The 23,727-nt window shown below is 47.1% G+C and overlaps 1 protein-coding gene across 1 annotated transcript in view; it reads right to left on the bottom strand.

Annotated features, from left to right (window-relative positions):
- The window catches only part of LOC117877349, a 132,482-nt gene that overhangs the window by 14,524 nt on the left and 94,231 nt on the right, over nucleotides 1-23,727 (bottom strand). Inside the window, 4 exon segments of the mRNA XM_034770428.1 lie at nucleotides 1,185-1,339; nucleotides 4,393-4,530; nucleotides 12,217-12,409; nucleotides 14,853-15,059. Of these exon segments, the coding sequence (XP_034626319.1) occupies nucleotides 1,185-1,339; nucleotides 4,393-4,530; nucleotides 12,217-12,409; nucleotides 14,853-15,059 (693 nt within the window).

Here is a 23,727-nt window from a genome sequence, read left to right as displayed (position 1 = left end):
CCATGTTTGAATCCCAAAGATCAGAGTTTCTCATGGTTTTGTGTTGTGTTGCCAAAAGTTCACACAGCTCTACTTATATTGAATTCATGTCACTATTATCCTATCTGAGTTTCCATAAATCTTCCCTTGTCTTCTATATTTCCCTTCAACAACATTTTCTGTCACGTTCAAAAAGTAAGATGCTTTATCTCCCTTATTTTGCATCTGGAGAACGTGGGCCATTCAGGACAATTGACATGTGCAGCTGGTGTCACACCAACCATTTTATTCTGGATAAAATGAGTAGAGTTGTACAAATTACTATAGTAATTTCATCACAAAATAAAGTGATTGTTTTCTTGCATTCTGGCTGGATAAGGGAGCCCACTTGTATTATCTTTGACACTGTTGCAATACATGGCCAAACCCTTCTCATTTAATTAACCTTTGATGACATTTGTCAAGTCTTTGCAACTCTCATTACAGCTTACCATTTACATGTATTGTGGAGGAGGTACTAATACACATATCTACTGTATACCACCATCCATCCCTTAAGCTCCTGCTAACACTAGGGCTACATTATAAGTGGCCTTGTTTTTGCAGAATTCTTATTTGAATTAAAAACATTTTAGTTTGTTACCTTTTCTATAATAAAGACGGGAAAATCATCACTCACTTCTACTTTATGCATTATCTCTTTCACTCCATAAAGTGTTCTACACGATTCAGAAAAAAATGGGTCAAATACTACTCTCATTTACACTGCTGTAAATTCGCAATAACGCCGCTGAAGTTAGAATTTGATCCATTATGTGGGGAAGCACTGAGAGACAGTAAAATTAATAATGGAGCCAGTTTGTCTTTTCCTTACTACACAACATGATCCTCAGTTGTAGAAGAATACACTAGATAGAATGAAACATATGCTGGTCAGCTCTACAGACAAAATTCAGCAAAAGGATAGCTCAAAACTAAAGACATTTTTAAGTGGCCACCACACTTCTTTTCAGCACTTCCTCCATCAATAACTGTCCTGTCTGTTATCTACAACATCTTTAATTCTGGTTATGAGCTAAGTGAACTGGATAGAACATTATTGTCTAGATCCTCCAGTAAAACCTTCTGTTTAAGATAATTTGTGCATTAGATCCCTACTAATGTAACTTTACTGTTTCCTAGCTCAGAACATGTATGTGCATTACCTGTTCTCCAATGTCTTGTGGCTGATTCCCCACAGCCACCCTAGCAATCCCTGGAAGATCAATCAGCGTCAGATCTGGAACATTCGGGGAGTTAATTTCTAGGGAAATTAATTCCTGGCTAATGCCCACTCCTTCACCAGCCATTGCATCCTGGGCTACAAAGGAGGAAAGGGAAAGAGAGGAAAAGCAAAGTTTAGAAACTCATCATGGGAATTTCAGATTAGCACATATCAGAACTGGAAAGCTCCTGTTGCCACCTGTTTTTTTTGTATTTTTAAAATTTTTTTTTAGAAAAGCATTTTGGGGAACAATCCCCCCCAGGCAAAAATCCTATGGAAATCAATAGACTCCTTTTCAGGATTTGAGCCTTAATAAAAATTGAAGAATACATTGTCTGTGACAGGGATCGGCAACCTTTGGCACTCAGCCCATCAGGGAAATCTGCTGGTGGGCCGGGACCGTTTGTTTACCTGCAGCATCCACAGGTTTGGCCGATCGCAGCTCCCACTGGCCGCGGTTCGCCGTTGCAGGCCAATGGGGACTGAGATCAGCCGAACTTGCGGACGCTGCAGGTAAACAAACCATCCCGGCCCTTCCAGTGGATTTCTGACGGGCTGCGTGCCAAAGGTTGCCGATTCCTGGTCTCTGAATTAAACTTTCAGAAATCTCAATGTACAAAAATCAAATATCTGGAGATGGCTTATAAAAATAATAATATAGTGATACAATAAACTACTTAGCATTTACACAATTGCTTCCTCATCTTCAAAATGCTGGACACGCATTAATTAATCCTTGACAATCATGCAAGGTAGCAAAGGATTATTATACACATTCTATAAATGGATGAAGTGAGGCACAGAGATTAAGTGACCTGTCCAAGGTCATATAGCAAATCAGTGGCAGAGCCATGAACAGAATGGAAGGATATTGAGTGCCAGTACTTTGCTTTAACTATCAGACCACACTGTCTAAATCAAACACCATCTCACAGAAGCCTGCTAGTACCTGCAACTGATTTGTTAATTCAACATAACTACATCATTTCATAGCTGTGTGTTGCTGCTATTTCTTGATACCAAAGTAAATAATTTCTCATGAGAAACCTTCAGATGCATAATTAGCTTATTTGACTTTTATGTCACTTACCTCGCTCCCGTACCAATTTTTTTTTTATTATTTCTTGAAAACCTTAGAGAATAAATGTACACTATATGCAGTATAAAAGGAAGGTGACCATGTAGATCACTGTTGTTACCAGTGTTAGAAAATGACCATAAATTTGTACAAAGTATTTCATGTAAAGTATTCTATTGAAATACTTTGTACAAATTTATGGTCATTTTCTAACAGTGGTAACAACAGTGATCTACATGGTCACCTTCCGTTTATACAGAATCATAGTATACATTTAATAGACTTAGACAATAGACTGCTAAGTATAATAATCCTGTTTATATGCATGTATCATATTTGTATGTGAAGTTATGAATATTTGCTATGTATTTGTATCTCAAACATGTGTTGTATTCCTGGGTAACCTCCCGCCCCACAAATCAGATTTCCATCAGGTCTAACCATCCATGTGTTGATGGGCCATTGAAGAGACTCAACTCAGCCAGTGAGTTCCTCCTGTAGACATTTCAGAGGGCACTGAGTACGGTGACCATATTTCCAAAAAGGAAGACGGGATATGGCGCAGGGCTGGCCCTCTCTCTCCTCCCCAGGAAGCTGGCCCAAGCCGCTCGCCCAAGCCCCCCTCCCCACATGGGGGGCAGGCAGGGCTCAGGCGATCAGCAACACACTTACTGGATAGGGTGACCTTATTTGCCAAAGGCTAGGGCTGGTGTCCGTGCTTGCCCCCCCCGCCCCAAACATTCCTCTGTACCCACCTTTTTTGACAAAAGCGGGAATTTGTCATGTTTGCTCTTGCCAACTGATCAAGTTGACAAGAAGAAATGGGACAAATACCCGCTTTTGCCAAATAAGTCGGGACAGCTGTCCCTGCCAGAATGGGATGTATGGTCACCCTAGCACTGAGGCAATCATTGCCCAGTGACTCAGCAAGACATGTGATAAGGACACGCGACCTAAGAATCCATCTTATTGCTAGTAACTTTCCAGGCACATGGGCTGAAAGTATAAAAGAGGATAACGTGACATCACTACTTTGTCTAAATTCCTACTTCACCCCTCTGGACTGTGATTTCTAACAAGGAAGCTTTGAACAAGGGACTGATGACCTCCAACTTGTTTGGGTGATCCAGAGAGACTTTTTGCAAGCTAGCAGACTTACCATCACTGCTATGATCCTGACCTACAGACTCTAAAATCAGTTGTATATGCTCCTTTAATCATTTAATAACTCTCTTCTTTTATATCAATAAACATTTAGTTTTAGATTACTAAAGGATTGGCATTTGTGTTGTATTTGGTAAAATGCTAAAGTTTATAATTTGACCTGGTGTGTGTGTCTGACCCTTTGGAATTAGAAGAACCTTATGTATGGTGAATCTGGTTTTCAGTAACCTTTCATCATAAAGTTCAGTGGTCTGGGTGGTGAGCCAGGGACTGGAATGCCTAAGGAAACTGTGGTTTTGGCTTCTTGTTAACCAGTATGATGATACAAGAACTCACTTTTTGTTACTGGTTAGATAAACTTTAATGACAGAATAACCACCAGTTTAGAGTGTGCCTCCTCTGTTTCTCAGCAGTCTGTCCTGAGCTGGCATTTGCAGCTATGTCCCACTTAGGCACAGTGACATATACTTAAAACCAAACAATGTTATCACCAGTAACGATGTATGTAAGTATGCAAGCTACGACAACAAGGACAATGAAACGTGAAGCTTGGGAGCGTAAGTTGATAGCCCTTAGGGGTAGGAGAGATGTTTTCTCCCATCAGGTGGAACACTACAACTAGCTAGCTACATGTTTTTTTGTCTTCCCTTAGAATACTAGGTATTGGCCAATGCCAAGTGCAAGGATACACTATGGCCTGAGCTGGTCTGAAAACTCCTGGAGCAAATCACTTCTGATGTAAAATGCTGCAACGCCACTGTGAATGTGGCTCCCTGTATTCTTGGCATTCTCAGCACTGATGATCAGGGTGTTAATTTGGGAAATGTTATGCTGCATAACAGAAGGGAATAGAGGATAAAAAGGAGGATCTGATAAATTAAATCAGAATGCAATAAATAGCACTTACCTTTTCTTATTTCATTATCCACCACTGAGGGATCATGGAGTTCTTCATCTATATCCCGGTAACTAATTTTCCCTTTCCATTCCTGCTGAGGAGCCAGTTTTTTCAGTTTGAGTGCTAAGGGACATCTGGTAACAATACCTGCAGTTGTCCATAAAGAGAGTTAATTCTGTTAACGATCATCCTTGTTACTTTGAATGGGTACAGAGCACACCACAGAATGTAGCTTTTCCCACAGTATACAGAAGAATGCTCAAAGTTCTTCAGTTGTTAGACAGAGTAAAGTGGCTCAGAATAACAACACCTTTTGCAGAGCTTTAACATAGTGTCTTTCGTAAATACCTGGAGAGCAATTCATGTGTCTCCCGTTTAGACACTAGCTTCAGCATATGCTGTCAGAAGGTCTTTTGCATGCCCATACTGCTGCCTGGGTCATGAGAGCTGCAGATGGGTGTCCTCCTGTGTAAGCACAGGGCTCATATTCTGCTTCTGTACCAAATGACTGGAGGATAGCTAATGTGATGCCAATTTTTAAAAACGGCTCCAGAGGTGATCCTGGCAATTACAGGCCAGTAAGCCTGACTTCAATACCGGGCAAACTGGTTGAAACTCTAGTAAAAAACAGAATTGTCAGACACATGATGAACATAATTTGTTGTGGAAGAGTCAGCCTGGTTTTTGTAAAGGGAACTCATGTCTCACCAATCTACTAGAATTCTTTGAGAGGGTCAACAAGCATGTGGACAAGGGGGGATCCAGTGGATATAGTGTACTTAGATTTTCAAAAAGGCTTTGACAAGGTCCCTCACCAAAGGCTCTTAAGCAAAATAAGCTATCATGGGATAAGAGGGAAGGTCCTCTCATGGACTGATAACTGGTGAAAAGATAGGAAATAAAGGGTAGGAATAAATGGTCAGTTTTCAGAATGGAGAGAGTTAAATAGTGGTGTCCCTCAGGGGTCTGTACGGGGACTGGTACTATTCAGCATATTCATAAATGATCTGGAAAAAGGGGTAAACAGTGAGGTGGCAAAATTTGTAGATGATACAAAACTACTCAAGATAGTTAAGTCCAAAGCAGACTGTGAAGAGCTACAAAGGGATTGCACAAAACTGGGTGACTGGACAACAAAATGGCAGATTAAATTCAATGTTGATAAATGCAAAGTAATGCACATTGAAAAACATAATCCCAACTATACATATAAAATGATGAGGTCTGTCACGGAGCAGCCCAGCCCCGCCCCAGTAGCGTCAGACCAGTAGCTCTGACGGAGGAAGTCCCGCCCCATTCGTACTGGGCATGCTTCAAGTGCTCTGGGAGTATAAAAGGAGGGACTTCAGCTCAGTCTGGGCTGACGGCCGCAGGGGAAGCTCCTGCAGAGGACCAGCCACCACCCTTAAACTTGCTGGGAAATGAAGCTTCTCCTGGCCAGCACGAAGCCCTGCTGTGGGAGGAGCCCGAGGAGGTGACGGACCTGGAGACCCGCGGAGACCCTTGGGACTCATGGGAGACCCCAACTCTCAAGCCAGGAGGAAGCTATACACACCCGGGGGTGTGTGATGGACTTGTACCTTACCCCCGGTAAGCCTCCGTGTGTTTTGGTAGGACCCCCCTGCTAAGCCAGTGGCAAGGTCCTACGTCGTCGTTAGGGCCGCAGGCCGGGGCCCGGTCGAGTGGGAGAGACTCTGGCCATTTGGCCGTACCGCCCAGCAACCAGGGGCGATCCTATAGACTCTGGCCATTGGGCTGTACTGCCCGGCAACTAGGGGCGTAAACCCTCACAAGGTCTAAATTACCTGTTACCACTCAAGAAAGAGATCTTGGAGTCATTGTGCATAGTTCTCTGAAAACATCCACTCAATGTGCAGCGGAAGTCAAAAAAGCAAACAGAATGTTGGGAATCATTAAGAAAGGGATAGATGATAAGGCATAAAGAATCAGGTTGCCTCATATAAATCCATGGTACATCCACATCTTGAATACTATGTGCAGATTTGATCGCCCCATCTCAAAAAAGATATATTGGAATTGGAAAAGGTTCAGAAAAGGGCAACAAAAATTATTAGGGGTATGGAACGGCTTCTGTATTAGGAGAGATTAATAAGATTAATAAGGGACTTTTCAGCTTGGAAAAGAGACGACTTAGGGGGGGATATGATTGAAGTCTATAAAATCATGACTGGTGTGGAGAGAGTAAATAAGGAACTGTTAGCCAGGATGGGCAGGGAAGGTGTTCCTAGTCTCTGTTTGCCAGAAGCTGAGAATGGGCGACAGGCAGGGTGACCAGATGTCCTGATTTTATAGGGACAGTCTGGGGCTTTGTCTTATATAGGCACCTATTAACCCCCACCCCCTGTCCCGTCTGGTCACCCTAGCGACAGGGGATGGATCACTTGATGATTACCTATTCTGTTCATTCCCTCTGGGGCACCTGGCATTGGCCACTGTCAGAAGACTGGATACTGGGCTAGATGGACCTTGGTCTGACCCAATATAGCCATTCTTATGTTCTTTGGGACAAAGGTTGCTATTATCTGGATAGGGAACAGTGTTGATTCCCTTTCAAAGGTTTCACTCCACACAATTACCTCTGCTATTAATGCTGCAGGAGGAGTGTTGCACTGATACATGCTCCTCAGCTAGCTGAAGTGGGAGATATACCAACCCATGGTAAAGATATGCAGAGGGAGAAGTGCAACAGATGTTCTAAGGCAGTGGTTTTCAAACTTTTTTTCTGGCAACCTAGTTGAAGAAAATTGTTGATGCTCATGACCCAATGGAGCTGGGGATGAGAGGTGTGGGAGGGGGCTCAGGGCTGGGGCAGAGGGTTGGGGTGAGGAATGAGGGGTTCAGGGTGTGGGAGGGGGCTCTGGGCTGGGGCAGGGGTTTGGGGTGCGGGAAGGGGGTCAAGGCTCTGGGGTGGGGCTGGGGATGAGGGGTTCAGGGTGTCAGAGGGGGCTCTGGATTGGGGCAGGGGGTTGGAGTGCAGGGGGGTGAGGCTCTGGGATGGGGCTGGGGATGAGGGGTTTGGGGTTGTCATAACTATAAAGGGAAGGGTAATAGCTGTCCTGTGTACAGTACTATAAAATCCCTCCTGGCCAGAGACTCCAAAATCCTTTTCCCTGTAAAGGGTTAAGAAGCTCAGGTAACCTGGCTAGCATCTGACCTAAAGGACCAATAAGGGGACAAGATACTTTCAAATCTTGGGGGGGGAAGGCTTTTGTTTGTGTTCTTTGTTTGGGAGTGTGTTCGTTCTCGGGACTGAGAGGGACCAGACATCAATCCAGGTTCTCCACATCTTTCTACAAGTCTCTCCTATTTCAAACTTGTAAGTAAATAGCCAGGCAAGGTGTGTTAGTTTTCCTTTGTTTTCTCAACTTGTAAATGTACCTTTTACTAGAGTGTTTATCTTTGTTTGCTGTACTTTGAACCTGAGACTAGAGGGGAGTCCTCTGAGCTCTTTAAGTTTGATTACCCTGTAAGGTTAATTTCCATACTGATTTTACAGAGATGATTTTTACCTTTTTTTTTAATTAAAAGCTTTCTTTTTAGAACCTGATTGATTTTTCCTTGTTTTAAGATCCAAGGGGTTTGGATCTTGATTCACCAGGAGTTGGTGGAAGGAAGGAGGGGGGATGGTTAATTTCTCCCTGTTGTAGATCCCAGGGGGGTTGGAACTGTATTCACCAGGAGTTGGTGGGAGGAAGGAGGGGGAATGGTTAATTTCTCCTTGTTTTAAAATCCAAGGGGTTTGGATCTGTATTCACCAGGGAATTGGTGAAGGTTTTTCAAGGCTTCCCAGGGAGGGAAAATTGATGGTGGCAGCGGAACCAGAGCTAAGCTGGTAGTTAAGCTTAGAAGTTTTCATGCAGGCCCCCACATTTGTACCCTAAAGTTCAAAGTGGGGATCCAGCCTTGACAGGGGTGCAGGAGGGGGCTCCGGTTTTGTGGGGGAGCTCATGGCTGGGGCAGAGGATTGGGGCGTGGGGTTGAAACACAGGATTACCTCTGGTGGCTCCTGGTCAGCGGCGCAGGCGGGATGCAGAGGCAGGCTTCCCGTCTCCTCCTGGCACCGCGGACTGCGCTGTGCCCCGGAAGCAGCCAGCAGCAGGTCTGGCTCCACACAGCTCTTGCCCTCAGGCACCGCAGTGCTCGGGGTGGGGGCAGTGTGCAGTGCCCCGTGGCCCCCCTGCCTAGGAGCTGGACCAGCTGCTGGCTGCTTCCAGGGTGCAGCACGGTGTCAGAACAGGAAGGGACTACTAGTTTTTACTGGCCGGCCACCAGGGTCCCTGAGTGCTGAGCAAGGCGACCCAGTGCCTTGCATTCTGTGACCCAGTACTGGGTCACGACCCAAAGTTTGAAAACCACTGTTCTAAGGCATTGGTTGGTGTTTAAAATCTTTCTGTAGTTCTGACGAAGGAAAACTTTATTTTAAATATGAAAATAGAACCTCTAGAAAACAAAATTAAAAGCTGCATCTTGGCGTAAGGGATGGTGTAGAATACACTAAAATACCGGATGTTATCAGAAAATAGTTTCATGTACTTGAGACATTACTGCCCACCAAATATGAGCCACCCTGAAACTGTGGAGGTGTATTAGATTTCTTGGGGAATTTCAGTAACATACTCACTGAATGTGGCAATCCCCCTGAAAACATGACTAAGCTAAAGTATCAAGTTTCAGAGTAGCAGCCGTGTTAGTCTGTATCCACAAAAAGAACAGGAGTACTTGTGGCACCTTAGAGACTAACAGATTTATTAGAGCATAAGCTTTCATGGACTACAGCCCACTTCTTCGGATGCATATAGAATGGAACATATATTGAGGAGATATATATACACACATACAGAGAGCATAAACAGGTGGGAGTTAATCTGTTAGCCTCTAAGGTGCCACAAGTACTCCTGTTCTTTTTGCTAAAGTATCAAGTCCCCTTTATATCCTTCAGTGATTGGAATTGGGTGCTGGTTATGAAGAGATCTAAACAAATGCATTTCTTGAACTAAAAATGTTTCCTTAATATGTTTCCTGATCTGTGTAGATCAATCATAATGATAAAGCAAAAATTAGATATACTATAGCAAAAGTGATAAAAATTCAAGTATTTACTGAGGAATTGAGAGATTTTTTTCAACTGGTAGGGAGTTTGCAGTTTGTTTGTTTTTTATTTATTGTAATGAGTAAGGATGGGCATCCTTCTGAACCACAAATAGTCCCTCTTACCTAGTAGAACACTTCTAGATGTTTCCCACCTGATTGGAAAAAGTGACTTACTGCTCAAGGATATAGTCATAACTTGAACTGGTCAAAAATTTTCTGACAATTTCCAGCAATGTTCTGAATCAGAAAATGCTGATTCAACAAAATCAAAATGTTCATAGAATTGCAGAACTAGAAGGGCCCTCAAGAGGTCATCTAGTCCAGTCCCTTGCAGGATTAGGTATTATCTAATTCTAAACCATCCCTGACAGGTGTTTGTCTAGAGGTGGGCAAACTACAGCCCGTGGGACCCTCCTGCCCAGCCCCTGAGCTCCTGGCCTGGGAGGCTAGCCCCCGGCCCCTCCCCTGCGGTTCCCCCTCCCCTTCAGCCTCAGCTCGCCCCACCGCTGGTGCAATGCTCTGGGCAGTGGGGCTGCCAGCTCCTGGGGCAGCGCAGCTGCAGAGCCTGGCCTAACCTGGTGCTCTGTGCTGCGCGGTGGCGTGGCTGACTCCAGCTGGGCGGTGCAGCTGTAGCACCGCCAGCCACCGGTGCTCCAGGCAGCGCGGGTAAGAGGCTGGGGGCAGGGAGGGTTGGTTGTTGCTCTTCTCTGGACTTTTACCAATTTGTCCACATCTTTCCTGAAATGTGGCTCCCAGAACTGGACACAATACGCCAGTTGAGGCCTAATCAGCACAGAATAGAGCGGAAGAATGACTTCTCATGTCTTGCTTACAACACTCCTGCTAATACATCCCAGAATGATGTTAGCTTTTTTTGCAACAGTGTTACACTGTTCACTCATATTTAGCTTATGGTCCACTATGACCACCAGATCCCTTTCCGCAGTACTCCTTCTTAGGCAGTCATTTCCCATTTTGTATGTGTGTAACTGATTGTACTCTATTTAGGAAGGAACAAAAGTCATTAAGCACCTCTGCTATTTCCACATTTTCTGTTGGTATTCCCTCCCCCCTCATTGAGTAACGGGCCTACTCAGTCCATGGTTTTCCTCTTGCTTCTAATGTATTTGTAGAATGTTTTCTTGTTACCCTTTATGTCCCTAGCTAGTTTGATCTCGTTTTGTGCCTTGGCCTTTCTAACTTTGTCCCTACATACTCGTGGTATTTGTTTATGTTCATCCTTTGTAATTTGACCTAGTTTCCACTTTTTGTAGGACTCTTTGATTTTTAGATCATTGAAGATCTCCTGGTTAAGCCTTATCTTTCCTATGCAGTGGGATAGTTTGCTCTTCTGCCCTTAATAATGTCTCTCTGAAAAACTGCCAACTGTCTTCAATTGTTTTTCCCCTTAGAATTGCTTCCCATGGAATCTTACCTACCAACTCCCTGAGTTTGCTAAAGTCTGACTTCTTGAAATCCATTGTCTTTATTGTGCTGTTCTCCCTCCTACCATTCCTTAGAATCATGAACTTTTATCATTTTATAACTTTCACCCATTTTTCCACTTTCAAATTCTCAACCAGTTCCTCCCTATTTGTCAAAATCAAATGTAGAACAGCCTCTCCCCAGTAGCTTTCTCCACCTTCTGAAATAAAGAATTGTCTCCAAAACATTCCAAGAACTTGTTGGACAATCTGTGCCCTGCTGTGTTGTTTTCCCAACAGATGTCTGCGTAGTTGAAGTCCCCCATCACCACCAAGTCCTGTGTTTTGGATGATTTTGTTAGTTGTTTAAAAAAAGCCTCATCCACCTGGTTAGGTGGTCTGTAGTAGACCCCTACCATGACATTACCCTTGTTTTTTACCCCTTTTATCCTTACCCAGAGACTTCCAACAACTCTGTCTCCTATTTCCATCTCAACCTCAGTCCAAGTGTATACATGTTTAATATATAAGGCTACACCTCCTCCCTTTTTCCCCGCCTGTCCTTCCTGAGCAAACTGTACCCTTCTATACCAATAGTCCAGTCATGCATATTATCCCACCGAGTCTGTCTGATGCCAACTATGTCATAGTTGTGTTTATTTACTAGCATTTTGAGTTCTTCCTGCTTATTCACCATACTTTTCACATTAGTATACAGACATCTAAGACACTGATTTGATTTCCAGCCCCCCAGTTCTGTGTCATCTCTCCTTTATGTTGCAGGGGGATGTCTTGACTTAACCAAAATTTAATTTAGAAAAATCTAAACTATTGACTTTGGTTTTTTTTTTCATTTCAAATGACTTTTTGTTTCAATTTTTATTTTATATTCTAAGTTATAATAGAACATAAAATCAACATTGAAACAAAACATTTCGATGTTATTGAATCTAAATGTTTCAATTGACCCAAAATAACATTTCCAAAAATTGTTTCACAATTAAGTCTGAAATATGATATTGTTTTCCAATATGGAATGAAAGCAAATTTCAAAACAGTGGAATTTCCCACAAAAGGGATATTCCAGTTGCCGCACAGTTCTCATCATAACAGTGTTGTCTGTATGATGGGATTGGGAAAATACAAATTTTTTTGGGTTGTGTCAGGGATGAATCTAAACCCAACTTTCAGTGTCCCCAAACTGACATAAATTACAGAATATCAGATAGAAACACACCACTGCGACTCGGGGAAGAGGCAGATTTCTGAGATGAAAAGGTGAAAGGTAAATTCTTACCACTGCCTCTAGGAAGAGAGACTCCAGAAAGGGCTTCTAGAACCGAGCTTTTTCCAGAACTCTGGTCTCCAATCACTGCAATTGCTGGCAAAGCCAGGTCCTTTTCAACTCCGAGCGCTCTCAGGGAGTCAATGAGATCAATACAGGGACGGATTTTCTCCTCATAATAGTTGTACAAGGTGTGTTCTGTGTTCTGTAAGAATAGTGTTTCATTTAATTTGAGCTTGTTTCACAGAATCAGGCGAAGTTAAACATGTCTATGCCATAAATGATGTACATCATCAGCAAACTATACTTCACACCACCAGACCACTCGCTTAGTACTGTGAGCTACAAGCCTTCTGTAGTATTCTTGACAAGGTAAACACACTTCTGTAAATTCAGCAAAATTTAGCTAATTTGCACCAATGGCTGAAATATCTATTGCAAATTACTGAATTTTATAAATTAGCAAGTAAGTGAATACACAATAAGAAAAGTAAGAACAACACCCCATCAAATGTACTTTGTTCAGTTATTTTTGGTAACTGCAGTTTTTTTTCTTTCATTTATTTATAATGCATCATACATTTACAGTGCAAATATTTGTAATAAAAAATAAATATAAAGTGAGCACTGTACACTTTGTATTCTGTGTTGTAACTGAAATTAATATATTTGAAAATGAGTAAACATCCAAAAATATTTAAAATAAATGGTATTCTATAGCTTAACAGCATGATGAATCACGTGATTAATCGTGATTTATTTTTTTAATCGCTTGACAGCCCTAATTTTATGATTTAACAGGTCAGGCAGTTTCCTATTTTAATCTAAAATTTGGTATCTGTGAATAGAGATAAAGAGCTAAATTCTTATCTCCCAGCCTGAATTAAAAACACTATTTCAGGAAATAAATATATGAAAAGACAAATACAGAATAGCTATCTTTAGTGATAAGTAAAACAATACTTATCACCAGAAGAAAATATTTTTGAACCCCCGGAGCATAACTGCAATGCTTATTATCTAATAACTTTATCTAACTGCTTTATTAACTTTAGTATAAATTTTTCAAAAGTCTATTCTGGTTTTCTCAGTGTTAAACATAGGAAACATTAAATAAGAGTCTTGGTATTTCTACCAATTTCTGTTGAATACACTGGAGCCTCGTGTAGAAGAACAAAAACCCAAATCCCATAATATCTGTTTAAAGTTTCTTATTGTGAATATTCATTAAGGTATACATTCTAGGGGAAAGCTGGAGTTAGGCTGTGGCCCTTCTATTTTGGATGCCTACTTTTGTTTTCTTTTTTTTTTTAAATCTGTAAATGAAATGCAGGTGCAAATCTTAGGGCTTGGCTACACTTGCAAGTTAGAGCACATTAAAGCAGCCCAGGCGCCCTAGCTCTCGACCAGTCCACACTGGCAAGGCACTTAGAGTGCCTGGACTCTGCAGCTGGAGCGCTTCTGGTAATCCACCTCCACAAGAAGCATAGCGCTTGCTGCTCCTTGGCTGAAACACCCGGGCGTCAGTGTGAATGAGGTGTTGCATTACTGCACTGTGATTGGTCTCCAGAAACATCCCATAATTCCCTTAAGTCAAGTGGCCACTCTTGTTATTGTTTTGAACTCGGCTGCAGGCATGCAGATATTCCCTTTCAAAGCTCCGTTTCTGACAGCCGGCATGCTTATCTGCTCCGGGACAAAACAACCATTACTGTGGAATGCTGCTTGCTGTGAGTGTGTGAGAGAGGGGGGAGCGAGGGGGGTCTGCTGCTGTCTGAAGTTACAAGACAGCATGCTGACACGTTCTCAGCACCCCAAAAACCCACTCTCTCTCCCCCCACATACACACAACACACTCCCTGTCACACCTCACCCTCATTTGAAAAGCATGTTGCAGCCACTTGAATGCTGGGATAGCTACCACAATGCACTGCTCTCTGTGGCGTTGCAAGAGCTACTAATGTGGCCACACCAGTGTGCTTGAATCAGACAGTGTGATCACACTGCAGCACTTTCCCTACTGTGCTCTCCGAGGGCTGATTTAACACACAGCGCTCTACATCTGCAAGTGTAGCCAGGGCCAGCTCCAGGGTTTTTGCCGCCCCATGCAGCCAAAAAATAAATAAAAAGCCACGATCGTGATCTGCGGCACTTAGGCCGCGACTCTACCGCTGCCGCTTCATTCTTCATCGGCAATTTGGCAGCAGGTCCTTCCTGCCGAGAGGGACTGAGGGACCCGCCGCCGAAGAGCCGGATGTGCCGCCCCCTTCCATGTGCCGCCCCAAGCACCAGCTTGCTATGCTGGTGCCTGGAGCCGGCCCTGAGTGTAGCCATGCCCTTAGTAATTACATGACTGAGCACCTGACCCCGATCCTGCAAAGATTTACACATATGATTTACAAAGTATTATACGAGTCAAAGGGATTTACACATGTGCATGAAGTTAAACATGTGCATAAGTATTTGCAGGATTAGTGCCCAGACTTTCTCACACAGAGACAGAATTATTTTGATCCGTGCCTGCAAATCATGTGTGCAGAAGTGAAGTCAGACTGCTGAAAATTCAGCCCTAAATGACAGCAGCAGCTGAGCATTAAAATCTCAGAAGAGGTGTCAGTTTTCACTCAAGTGCCAAGTATCCGACTTGCCTCATTCTGTTGCTCTTCGAGATCAGGGATTCCCCCTTGCTGTTTCATCTCTTCTTGATATTTCTCAGACTCCGCACACTGGGCTGCTGCTATCTGTCTCTGAATCATCTCATTCCACTCTGGAGGTGCACTCTGCATGCAAGGGTGTGGCACTGCAGTAGCTCCTTTTGACTCTGTTGGTTGCAGTCTTGTTAAAGCTTCTTTTGACTGTGTTGGGAGTGATCCTGGAAAAACTGCTTTAGACTGTGGGTCAATCAGCCCAGCCGCCCAATCAGCAGCCACACTCTGCATGGAAGGGAGGGAGGGAGGCGAGGGAGAAAAAAACCCCAGACATTTTAACCTTGTTACCAATTCCTCCCGGATGGCTATTTAGAGACGCAAAAGCCGAACATGTCCGGGGAAATACGGACGGATGGTAACCCTAAGGTTACCCTAAAGTAGGAGAGATGAGGAGGAAGGCAGAGAGCACATTAGTCAGTTGAGAGACTGCATTAGCTTAGTGGGGTCTGTCCTCAGCCTCTTCCCAGGGAGAGGTGAGGGTGCTCCCTGCTTCTCTCAGGCAAACAGACCCCAAGACCCACTTAACTGCTCCTAGGCCCCCCTTTTTAAGCTCCCCCACCCTCAGGATCCTTGCCCCAGCGTCTTTTCTCCCTCAGGGCACAGCCCTGGGCCCTCACCTCTCCCTAGAGTGACTCCCCTTTCCCACCCTACCAGTTCCAACCCCCCCCGGCCACTGGGGATTCTCTGCTTCTTCCCCCCCACAACTGGGGCCCCTGTGCTTCCCCTCCACCTTGACTGACTCTTTACTTGCCTGTCCCATCCCCAGAGGCCCTAGTGCAGTGGAGGAAACTGACTGTGGGTGCCACAACCAGACAACCCCGGCTCCTGAAGGAGGGGACCTGCCTGCATGGTGCAGCAGGTAAGAGCTCCGACTGGGGCTGGGGCGTGTGCTGCGACTAGACCTGTGGTGCAAAACTCGGGAGGGGAAGGAGGAGCCTCTCCACCCTCCTTAAATTGCGCCCCAGCTACTTGTGTCAGCCCCAGGCCATTTCATTTTTCAAAAGGACAAATCTGGACAACTAGTGGCTGGCTCTGCTTCTTAGGGACACTCCCTTTGCTTAAAAATGGCCTGTAAAAGAACAAAAAAGGGGTTGTGGCCTTTCTGCTGCATTATATTGTGAAAAGGAGAACTGGAAGTTTTTTCTTTTTTCTTTTCCTGTTTAGTTTTAATGTAGTAAAAATTCAGGTTTTGTCTCCCCTCCTTTTCCTGGAAAAATATCTGAATGGCTGGAGAAACAGGAGGTTTATGATCTCAGTTACTATGGCAATAGACTGAGAGAGGCAGTGATTTTTTTTTTTCTTTAATGTGGTTGGTTTAAAAATGGAGGGGGCGTTTGTTTTATTAAAAACCTACTTAATTGAGATGCTTGAAAAAAGGAGTAAGAAGAAAAATTCTTTAGTGGAAGTATCATAACCCTCATCCCTTTAATCAATGGCCGATCCAGACTTCTGGGTCTTCTAAAACAAGCCTATAGCAAAATGGGGAAGACTAGACTTGACATTAACAACAAAGAGTCTGGTGGCACCTTAAAGACTAACCTTGGTTAGTCTTTAAGGTGCCACCAGACTCTTTGTTGTTTTTGTAGATACAGACTAACACGGCTACCCCCTGATACTAGACTTGACATTAGTTACAGTTCTAATGCATGAAACCAGCAGGGGAGAAAAAAAATAGAACTTTTTTAAAAAACCCAACCATTTAGGGTTTCTTTATACTTCATGAACAAGAAAAAGTTGTACATGTCCAACTTCATTGTTAAACTCACCTTAAATCAACACTTTGCCGGCCTTCAGTCCTGGCCCTGAGGCAGCTGAGCTTGACTGGGTAGCAATCAGTCCCAAAATGCTCCTGAAAACCCCTGTTAATCAGTGGAGATATCTCACCCAAGGAAAAATACATGGTTGAAATAGGGACAACATTTGAAAATGAAAAAAATAAACAAACTAATAGAGGAATTTTTTGAAAAAAATGTCATTTTTTAACTAGCTATAGAGCTGGCTGAATTTTTTTCAAATTTTGTGAAAAAAAGTTATTTTTCAAAAGTATTCCACAATTCTCTCCTCCTTCTTTCCCGCCCCTTTGTTGTTGTCGACAGGACTGCTGCTAGTAAAGTCACACATTATTCCCTTCCAGAGCAACCTGTAACCCCATTCATCAATATAGTACTGGATTAATTTTTTCCTTCACCTTTATGTATTTATCTCCCAGTGTGTCATGAATCCATTCCTAAATATACTGAAATAGCACCCACTGATTTCATTATTAGTAATGAAAATTAAGCATTAATTAACAAGTTTTTTTTAATATGTGACCCTAACTAGAATCCGGCTCACTTTCCGATGGCTGTTTTGGAGCTGTGGTGCTAAAAGAAAGGGCCTACATTTAGGCCATGTCTACACTACCACTTATAATAATAAAACTTATGTCGCTCAGAGGTGTGAATATTCCAGCCCCTTGAGTGACATAAATTACGCTGGCATAAATGGGAGTGTGCACAGTGCTATGTCGGGAGAGGAGTTTCTCCCATTGCCCGTTAGGGGTGGTTTAATTATGCCAAAGGGAGATCTCTCTCCTGTCATCTTAGGGTTTGGCTACACTTGCAAGTTAGAGTACATAAAATCAGCCCTAGGCACCCTAACTCCTGAGGTGTACACACTGGCAAGGCACTTAAAGTGCCTGGACTCCGGGGCTGGAGCGCTCCTGGTAATCCACCCCCACGAGAAGCATAGAGCTTGCTGCGCCCTGGCTGAAATGCCCAAGTGTCAGTGTGCACAATGTGTTGCATTACTGTGCTGTGATTGGCCTCTGGAAACGTCCCATAATCCCCTGAAGTCAAGTGGCCACTCTGGTCATTGTTTTGAACTTGGCTGCAGGCATGCGGATATCCCCTTTCAAAGCTCCGTTTCTGACAGCCGGCATGCTCATCTGCTCCGGGACACAAAGCAAACCATTACTGTGGACTGCTCCTGCTGCAGAGGCAGGCGTTTGTGCGTGTGTGTGTGTGTGTGAGAGAGAGAGGTGAGGGGGGTGGGTCTGCTGCTGTCTGAACTTACAAGACAGCATGCTGACACACTCTCTGCCCCCCAAAACACACTGTCTCTTCCCCCACAGACACACAACACACTCCCTATCACACTCCACCCCACCATTTGAAAAGCACACTGCAGCCACTTGCATACTGGGATATTGCATACTGGGATAGCTACCACAATGCACTGCTGAGCTCCCGTGTCCTGGACAGCAGGGGCAGATTTACCATGAAACACAGTGCCCTGGCATGAGGCTCCCCAACAACAGGGGGCTCCAGGGCCGGGCACTCGGGCAGCTCAGCATCGGCGCACCTCCTGCAGGGGGGCTGCTCCACAGGAGGGGGGCTGCGGGGGTAGAAGCTGTGGGGAGCAGAAGAGCAGGGAGGGAGGCTCACCCACAGTCTCAGGGGAGCATGCAGAAGGTGCGGGTGGCGGAAGGAGCACAGGGCAGAGGCACAGCCGGCCAGAGAGAAGCGGCGCTTTGATGGGGAAACTGCTGCTTCTCTCCGGCTGCGTGGCTGCCCCTGCTCCACTTGAGTCCTCCAGCCCGTGCTCGCAGGGCTGGATTCAGAAAGGGGGCGGAGTTTTAGGGGCTGAAGCCTGCAGCCCAGGGCTCTGGGGCCCACTTAGCCTGGGCTGCAGCCCCTAAAGCCCCTGCGTTCCGGCCCTTCCTGGCGGGGAGTGACTCCGAGAATTACAGCCAATGGTAGGGTTACCATACGTCCGGATTTTCCCCGGACATGTCCGGCTTTTCGGGCCTCAAATCCCCGTCCAGGGGGAAATCCCAAAAAGCCGGACATGTCCGGAAAAATAGGGAGGGAGGGCCCGGCGGTGCTCGGCCAGGGCTGCTGGGGCAGGGGCCGGCGGCGCAGTGCTCGGCAGGGGCCGGCGGCGCGGTGCTTGGGAGGGGCCGGCGGCGCGGTGCTGGGCCGGGGGCCGGAGCCGGGGGCCGGCGTGGTGCTGGGCCGGGGGCCGGAGCCGGGGGCTGGTGCGGTGCCGGGCCGGAGGCGCGGTGCTTGGCCGGGGCCGGGGCCAGCGCGGTGCTGGGCCGGGGGAGGGGGGGCGCGGGCACTTGGCCGGGGGCCAGTGCCCCAGGGTCCGAGCCGAGCCGGGCGGGAGACGCCGGGGCCAGAGCCTCTTGGCCTGGGCCTGCTGGCCGCCGGAGGGAGCCGCTCGGCCAGGGGGGCCGGACTGGGCCGCACCCCACCCCAGCCCCAGCCCACCTGCTGCCTCCCTGTTTCAGGCTTCCCGCGAATCAAAAGCAGGGGAGAGGGAGAAGCAGGGGGCGGAGCGTTCAGGGGAGGGGGCAGAATTGGGGCGGGGCTGGGGGCGGGGAAGGGGCAGAGTTGGGCAGGGCCGGGGCCCCATGGAGTGTTCTCCTTTTTAAAAATTAAAATATGGTAACCCTAGCCAATGGGAATTGTGGGTGGTGGTGCCTGTGGGCAAACACAGGGCAGCACGGAGCCACCTGAATTCCCCGCACCAAAGGGGAGCTGCCCAGGTAAGTGCCCTGAGCCCCCTCCCACACCCTAACTCCTGGCCAGACCCCCCCATCCCCAGTCTGTTCCCACACATGAACTCCCACCCAGACCCTGCACCCCAACCCTGAGCCCCCTCACGCACCCTAACTCCCACCCAGACCCTGCACCACCAGTCCCAGCTCACTCCCACACCCTAACTCCCTCCCAAACCCTCCACCTCCAGCCCTGAGCCCCAGGAGGAGAATGCAGAAAAAAATGAAGGGCGGGGGGAGCAAAAATGAAGCTGAGCACAGGGCCACACTAACTCTAAATCCGCTTCTGCTGGGCAAAGTCCTTTGAGGCTGGGGACTCCACTCCCCAGCAGTGCTTCCACCAGTGCCTTCCTGCGGGGACTCTTGCAAGGAGGCTGCTGCCCCCTGAGAAGCCCAGGAGGGGCAGAGACTCCCCAGTGCGGGCAGTGAGGAGAGGGGTGAGGAGTCAGGGACTGGAGAGGTATCACCCTAGCTACCAGAACATCATCCCTGGGTAGGGGGGATGTAGAGAGCATCGCCACCAGAGATTGTGGGGGCAGGGAGTGGGGGATGCATTACTCCAGATGTGTCATCCTTAGGTTATGGGGAAACATGGGAGGCATCCCTCCAGATGGGTGGGCAGGAACTGGTGGGGGGGATGACACCCTCGGATAAAAGGGGCCATGGCGGGGTGTCACCCCGCCCAGGTGGGGGGGCAGGGACTTGTGGGGGCATCACTATCAGATAACAGGGGACATGGGGGGTGTCACTCCACCCAAATGGGGGGGACAAAGACTGGTGGGGGGCCAGGGAGAGAGATTCTCCCCCAGCAACAGGAAGGGGAGAGGAGTGTGGGGTCAGGGAGGGGATCCCCCTGCTCTTCACCACCTCCCAGTTGCCTGGCAGGGGGAATCCCCCTGTGGGGTGGGCAGGTGGAGGAATCCTAGTTGTGGGGAACTCACATTGGGGTCCTGCCCCTTTCCTGGTGGCAAAAGTGGAGTTAGTCAGGTTTGTCCCTGCAGGGTGCAGGAGGGTCTGCAGGGAGGGGTGCATCTATTGGGCCCTCCCTGGAGTGGGGGGAGGTATCTTGGGGGGAATCCCCGTGGACAGTATGGGGGGGCTATATCAGTCCTTCCCTTGGTTAGGAGGTGTGGGATCGTGGGGAGGTTCCCTATGGGGCGTGGGTCTGTCAGTCCCTCCCCCAGGCAGGTGGTGCGAGATCTGGGGGAGGGTCCCTTATAGGAGGGTGCTGGATCCTGGGGGCTTCCCTAAAGGGAGTGTGCGGGCAGGGGGGAGTATGGGGTTCTGTCGAGCCCTCCCCAGGATGTGTGTGGAACCCTGGGGGATTCCCTGTGGAGGGGTGCAGGGAGGGTGTCACTGGGTGGAGTGTGTATTGGTGTCCATTGGTCCCTTCCTAGGGCAGGGGGTGCTGGAGCTGGGGGGGTTCCCAATGGGAGTGTGGCAGGGGTCTGTTGGTCCTTCCCAAGAGTGAGGAGATGCAGGGTTGGCCTGTCAGTCCCTCCCTGGGATGGTCGGGGTCCATGGGGGTTCCCTATGAAGTATGGGGGAGTCTGCAGGAGTGCAGGATCTGGGGGGGTTCCTATGGGCATGCAAGGGGAGGGGGAGATAATCTCTGAGAGTGAGGGGTGGGAGGGGGCAGGATCTGGGGAGGGGATCTGTTGGTCCCTTCCCAGGCAGGGCTACAGGATCTAGGGAGGTCCCTATGGGGTGCAGGGGGTTCCTGGAGGGTGAAGGGGAGGTCTGTTGGTCCCTCCTTGGGGTAGGGGGGATGGGATATGGGGGGGTGGTTGGTCCCCATGCAAGTGCAGGGGTGTCTGTGAGGCTGTGGAGGGGGTCTGTCAATCGGTAAATCTGAAAGTTAGACCTATACCCACTATTAATAATATTAAGCCCCCACCTACACCTCCCAAAGATAGAAGTCAAACTATGCCTATGTCTAAAGCCCATCCTTTTTGCTATACTTTAACTTCACACAGCCTCCCACAGGAGATGAAAGTTGGACCAGTGTTCACAGCACTGAAAACTATTAGAGGATTATCCAGGCTGTCTCTCTCTCTCACACACACTCATCTAAAAATGCATCATTACTTTAACAATTTAAAACTTTGGCTCCCAGCACATCCTCATAAAGAGGTAACAAACTTTGTATTTATTTTGTATCCTGAATCTGTATGCTGATAGAGATACTGATAATTTTACAGGGGAAATGCCTATGCCCAGTAACTCATTTAGTCCTCTCTCTTATTTCAGATTTCCTTGCAGTGTCTACCAGCCTACCCACACTTAGCTATGAAAAGAGATGAACTAAACATACCCACAAACTTTTAAATACTTACTGAAAAGAGGCAAAAGAAAAATTCCTACCTGTGTTGAGCTCGGTTCAAGAGGAAACTATCTAATACAGAATGTCTTTGTTCTTCAGCTTGTCACCATCTCCACCCACAATACATGACAGAAAACAGGAGAAATGAAAGTAACTCAAAAGCTTACCACTGGTGGCAGCACTGTGAATTGATTTTACAATGCAATACATTTTCTTTCTTTTACACTTTTGTCACTCACTCCATCCACATTCTCAGGCAGTAACCAGGGGAAATGAAACTAACTGGAAAGAGTATCCTTAGCATCACTGTAAATTAGTTTCACAATGGAATTCATGTTTCTAGAATCAGTGTTGCATTTACTCTCACATGTTGTATTTATATAGGGCAGGGGTGGCCAACCTGAGCCTGAGAAGGAGCCAGAATTTACCAATGTACATTGCCAAAGAGCCACAGTAATACGTCAGCAGCCCCCCATCTGCTCCCCAGCCCCAGGTGCCTCCCGCCTGCCGGCAGTCCCCACCAATCAGCACCTAATCAGTCTTAATGTCCCCCCCCGCACATTCAAAAACCAATTTCCTCACCAATCCCAGTCAATCTCCCCAAACACACAAACTTGAGCCTACTCCCCTCAATCCATTGTCTCTTCAGCCTCCAGCCTCTTTTGTCCTGGTCGTCTCCTCTCCATGCAGCATCTCTAGTTCCAGGTTCCTTCTCTACTTCCCCTTACTCCCATCCAGGCTCCCTGGCCTCTTCTCTCTTCTTTCCACACTCCCCCCGGTTCTCCACCCAAATTCTGTTTTTTCTGCCAGGCTAATCTCCCATTGAGGGTCCCCAGCACCAAGGTCCCCAATTCATTCCCCCTCTCAGATGCAAAAGTATCATTATTATTAGGGCTGGGTGGGAAATGGTTTTTCCCTTCCCATGAACATTTCAAGATATTGAAAAATTGTCCCATCCTGAATCCGGATGTGTAGGGTTCCCTCGGGTCTCCTTTGAGGAGCCCCCTTCAGTGGCAATGGGGAATTGGTGCTCGCATTAAGTGGGGTGCTCAGTTATTATGGTTTGCAGCTGAGCTATGGGGCAAGTGGCAGTTCTGGCCTCCTGGATGGGGGATAGGCTAGGCTAGTAAGAAGTCTGTGGCTCAGGGCTCCTGCCCAAGGGCTAAACTGACAAATAGTCAATAGCTCAGGCCTTCTGCAATGCGCTCTCTGTGGGATATTTAAGTAGTATTTTAATTCCTCTGCCCAGAGGCGAAGCGGCGGCGGCGGGGGGGGTGGTGGTGTACATAGGGTCACATGCCCCCAGACTTCTGTTTCTATTTGCCAGCCCCGCTCGGTCACATGGTGCGGCTGGGCCTCCTCCTGGCGCAGCAGCTGCTGGAGCTGGTGAGTTGGGAACTGCACTCAACAGGGAGAGGCAAGAGCAACAGCTGGGAGCTGCAAGGAGGGAAGACTGAGGGTAATGGGGAAGAGCTGCTTGCGGGGGGGACGGGGATATTTAAATTGTGGCCCTCCCCCACTATTGGCAGGTACAGGTTGTCTCTGCCTCTGCTACTTTGGCCTTGTAGAAGTTGGGAGGGCGAAGGTTCTGGCGCCCTTGTCATAAGGTCTTAGATCGTCACACGAAGAGGAATCCCATTCTGCTTCCTGTGTCAGGAAGCCCATCAGATGCGGGGCTGGGCTCTGTCCCCCAGGATGTTCCAAGGTGTCGCTCACATAGTGGCGAGGGAGAGCAGTTCAGCTGCTGAGCCATCTCCCTCCGTGATGAAGAGCCCTGGCTTCATCCGTGGTAGATCTTCTCCAAAAGAGCTGAGGAACTCAGGTGAGAGCTGGACCCTCCCAAGAATGAAGGATATTAATATGGGACAGCACTTACAGGGACATTCCTGCCTCTTCCCCATATGTGTGCAATTATGCCCCCTGCCACATGTATCCCCAGTCTCTCCCAC

This window comes from Trachemys scripta, chromosome 1 (genome assembly GCF_013100865.1).
Source record: "Trachemys scripta elegans isolate TJP31775 chromosome 1, CAS_Tse_1.0, whole genome shotgun sequence".
Classification (NCBI taxonomy): domain Eukaryota; kingdom Metazoa; phylum Chordata; order Testudines; family Emydidae; genus Trachemys; species Trachemys scripta.
Note: the sequence above shows the minus strand (reverse complement) of the source record. Positions and strands in the feature narration are given on the sequence as shown.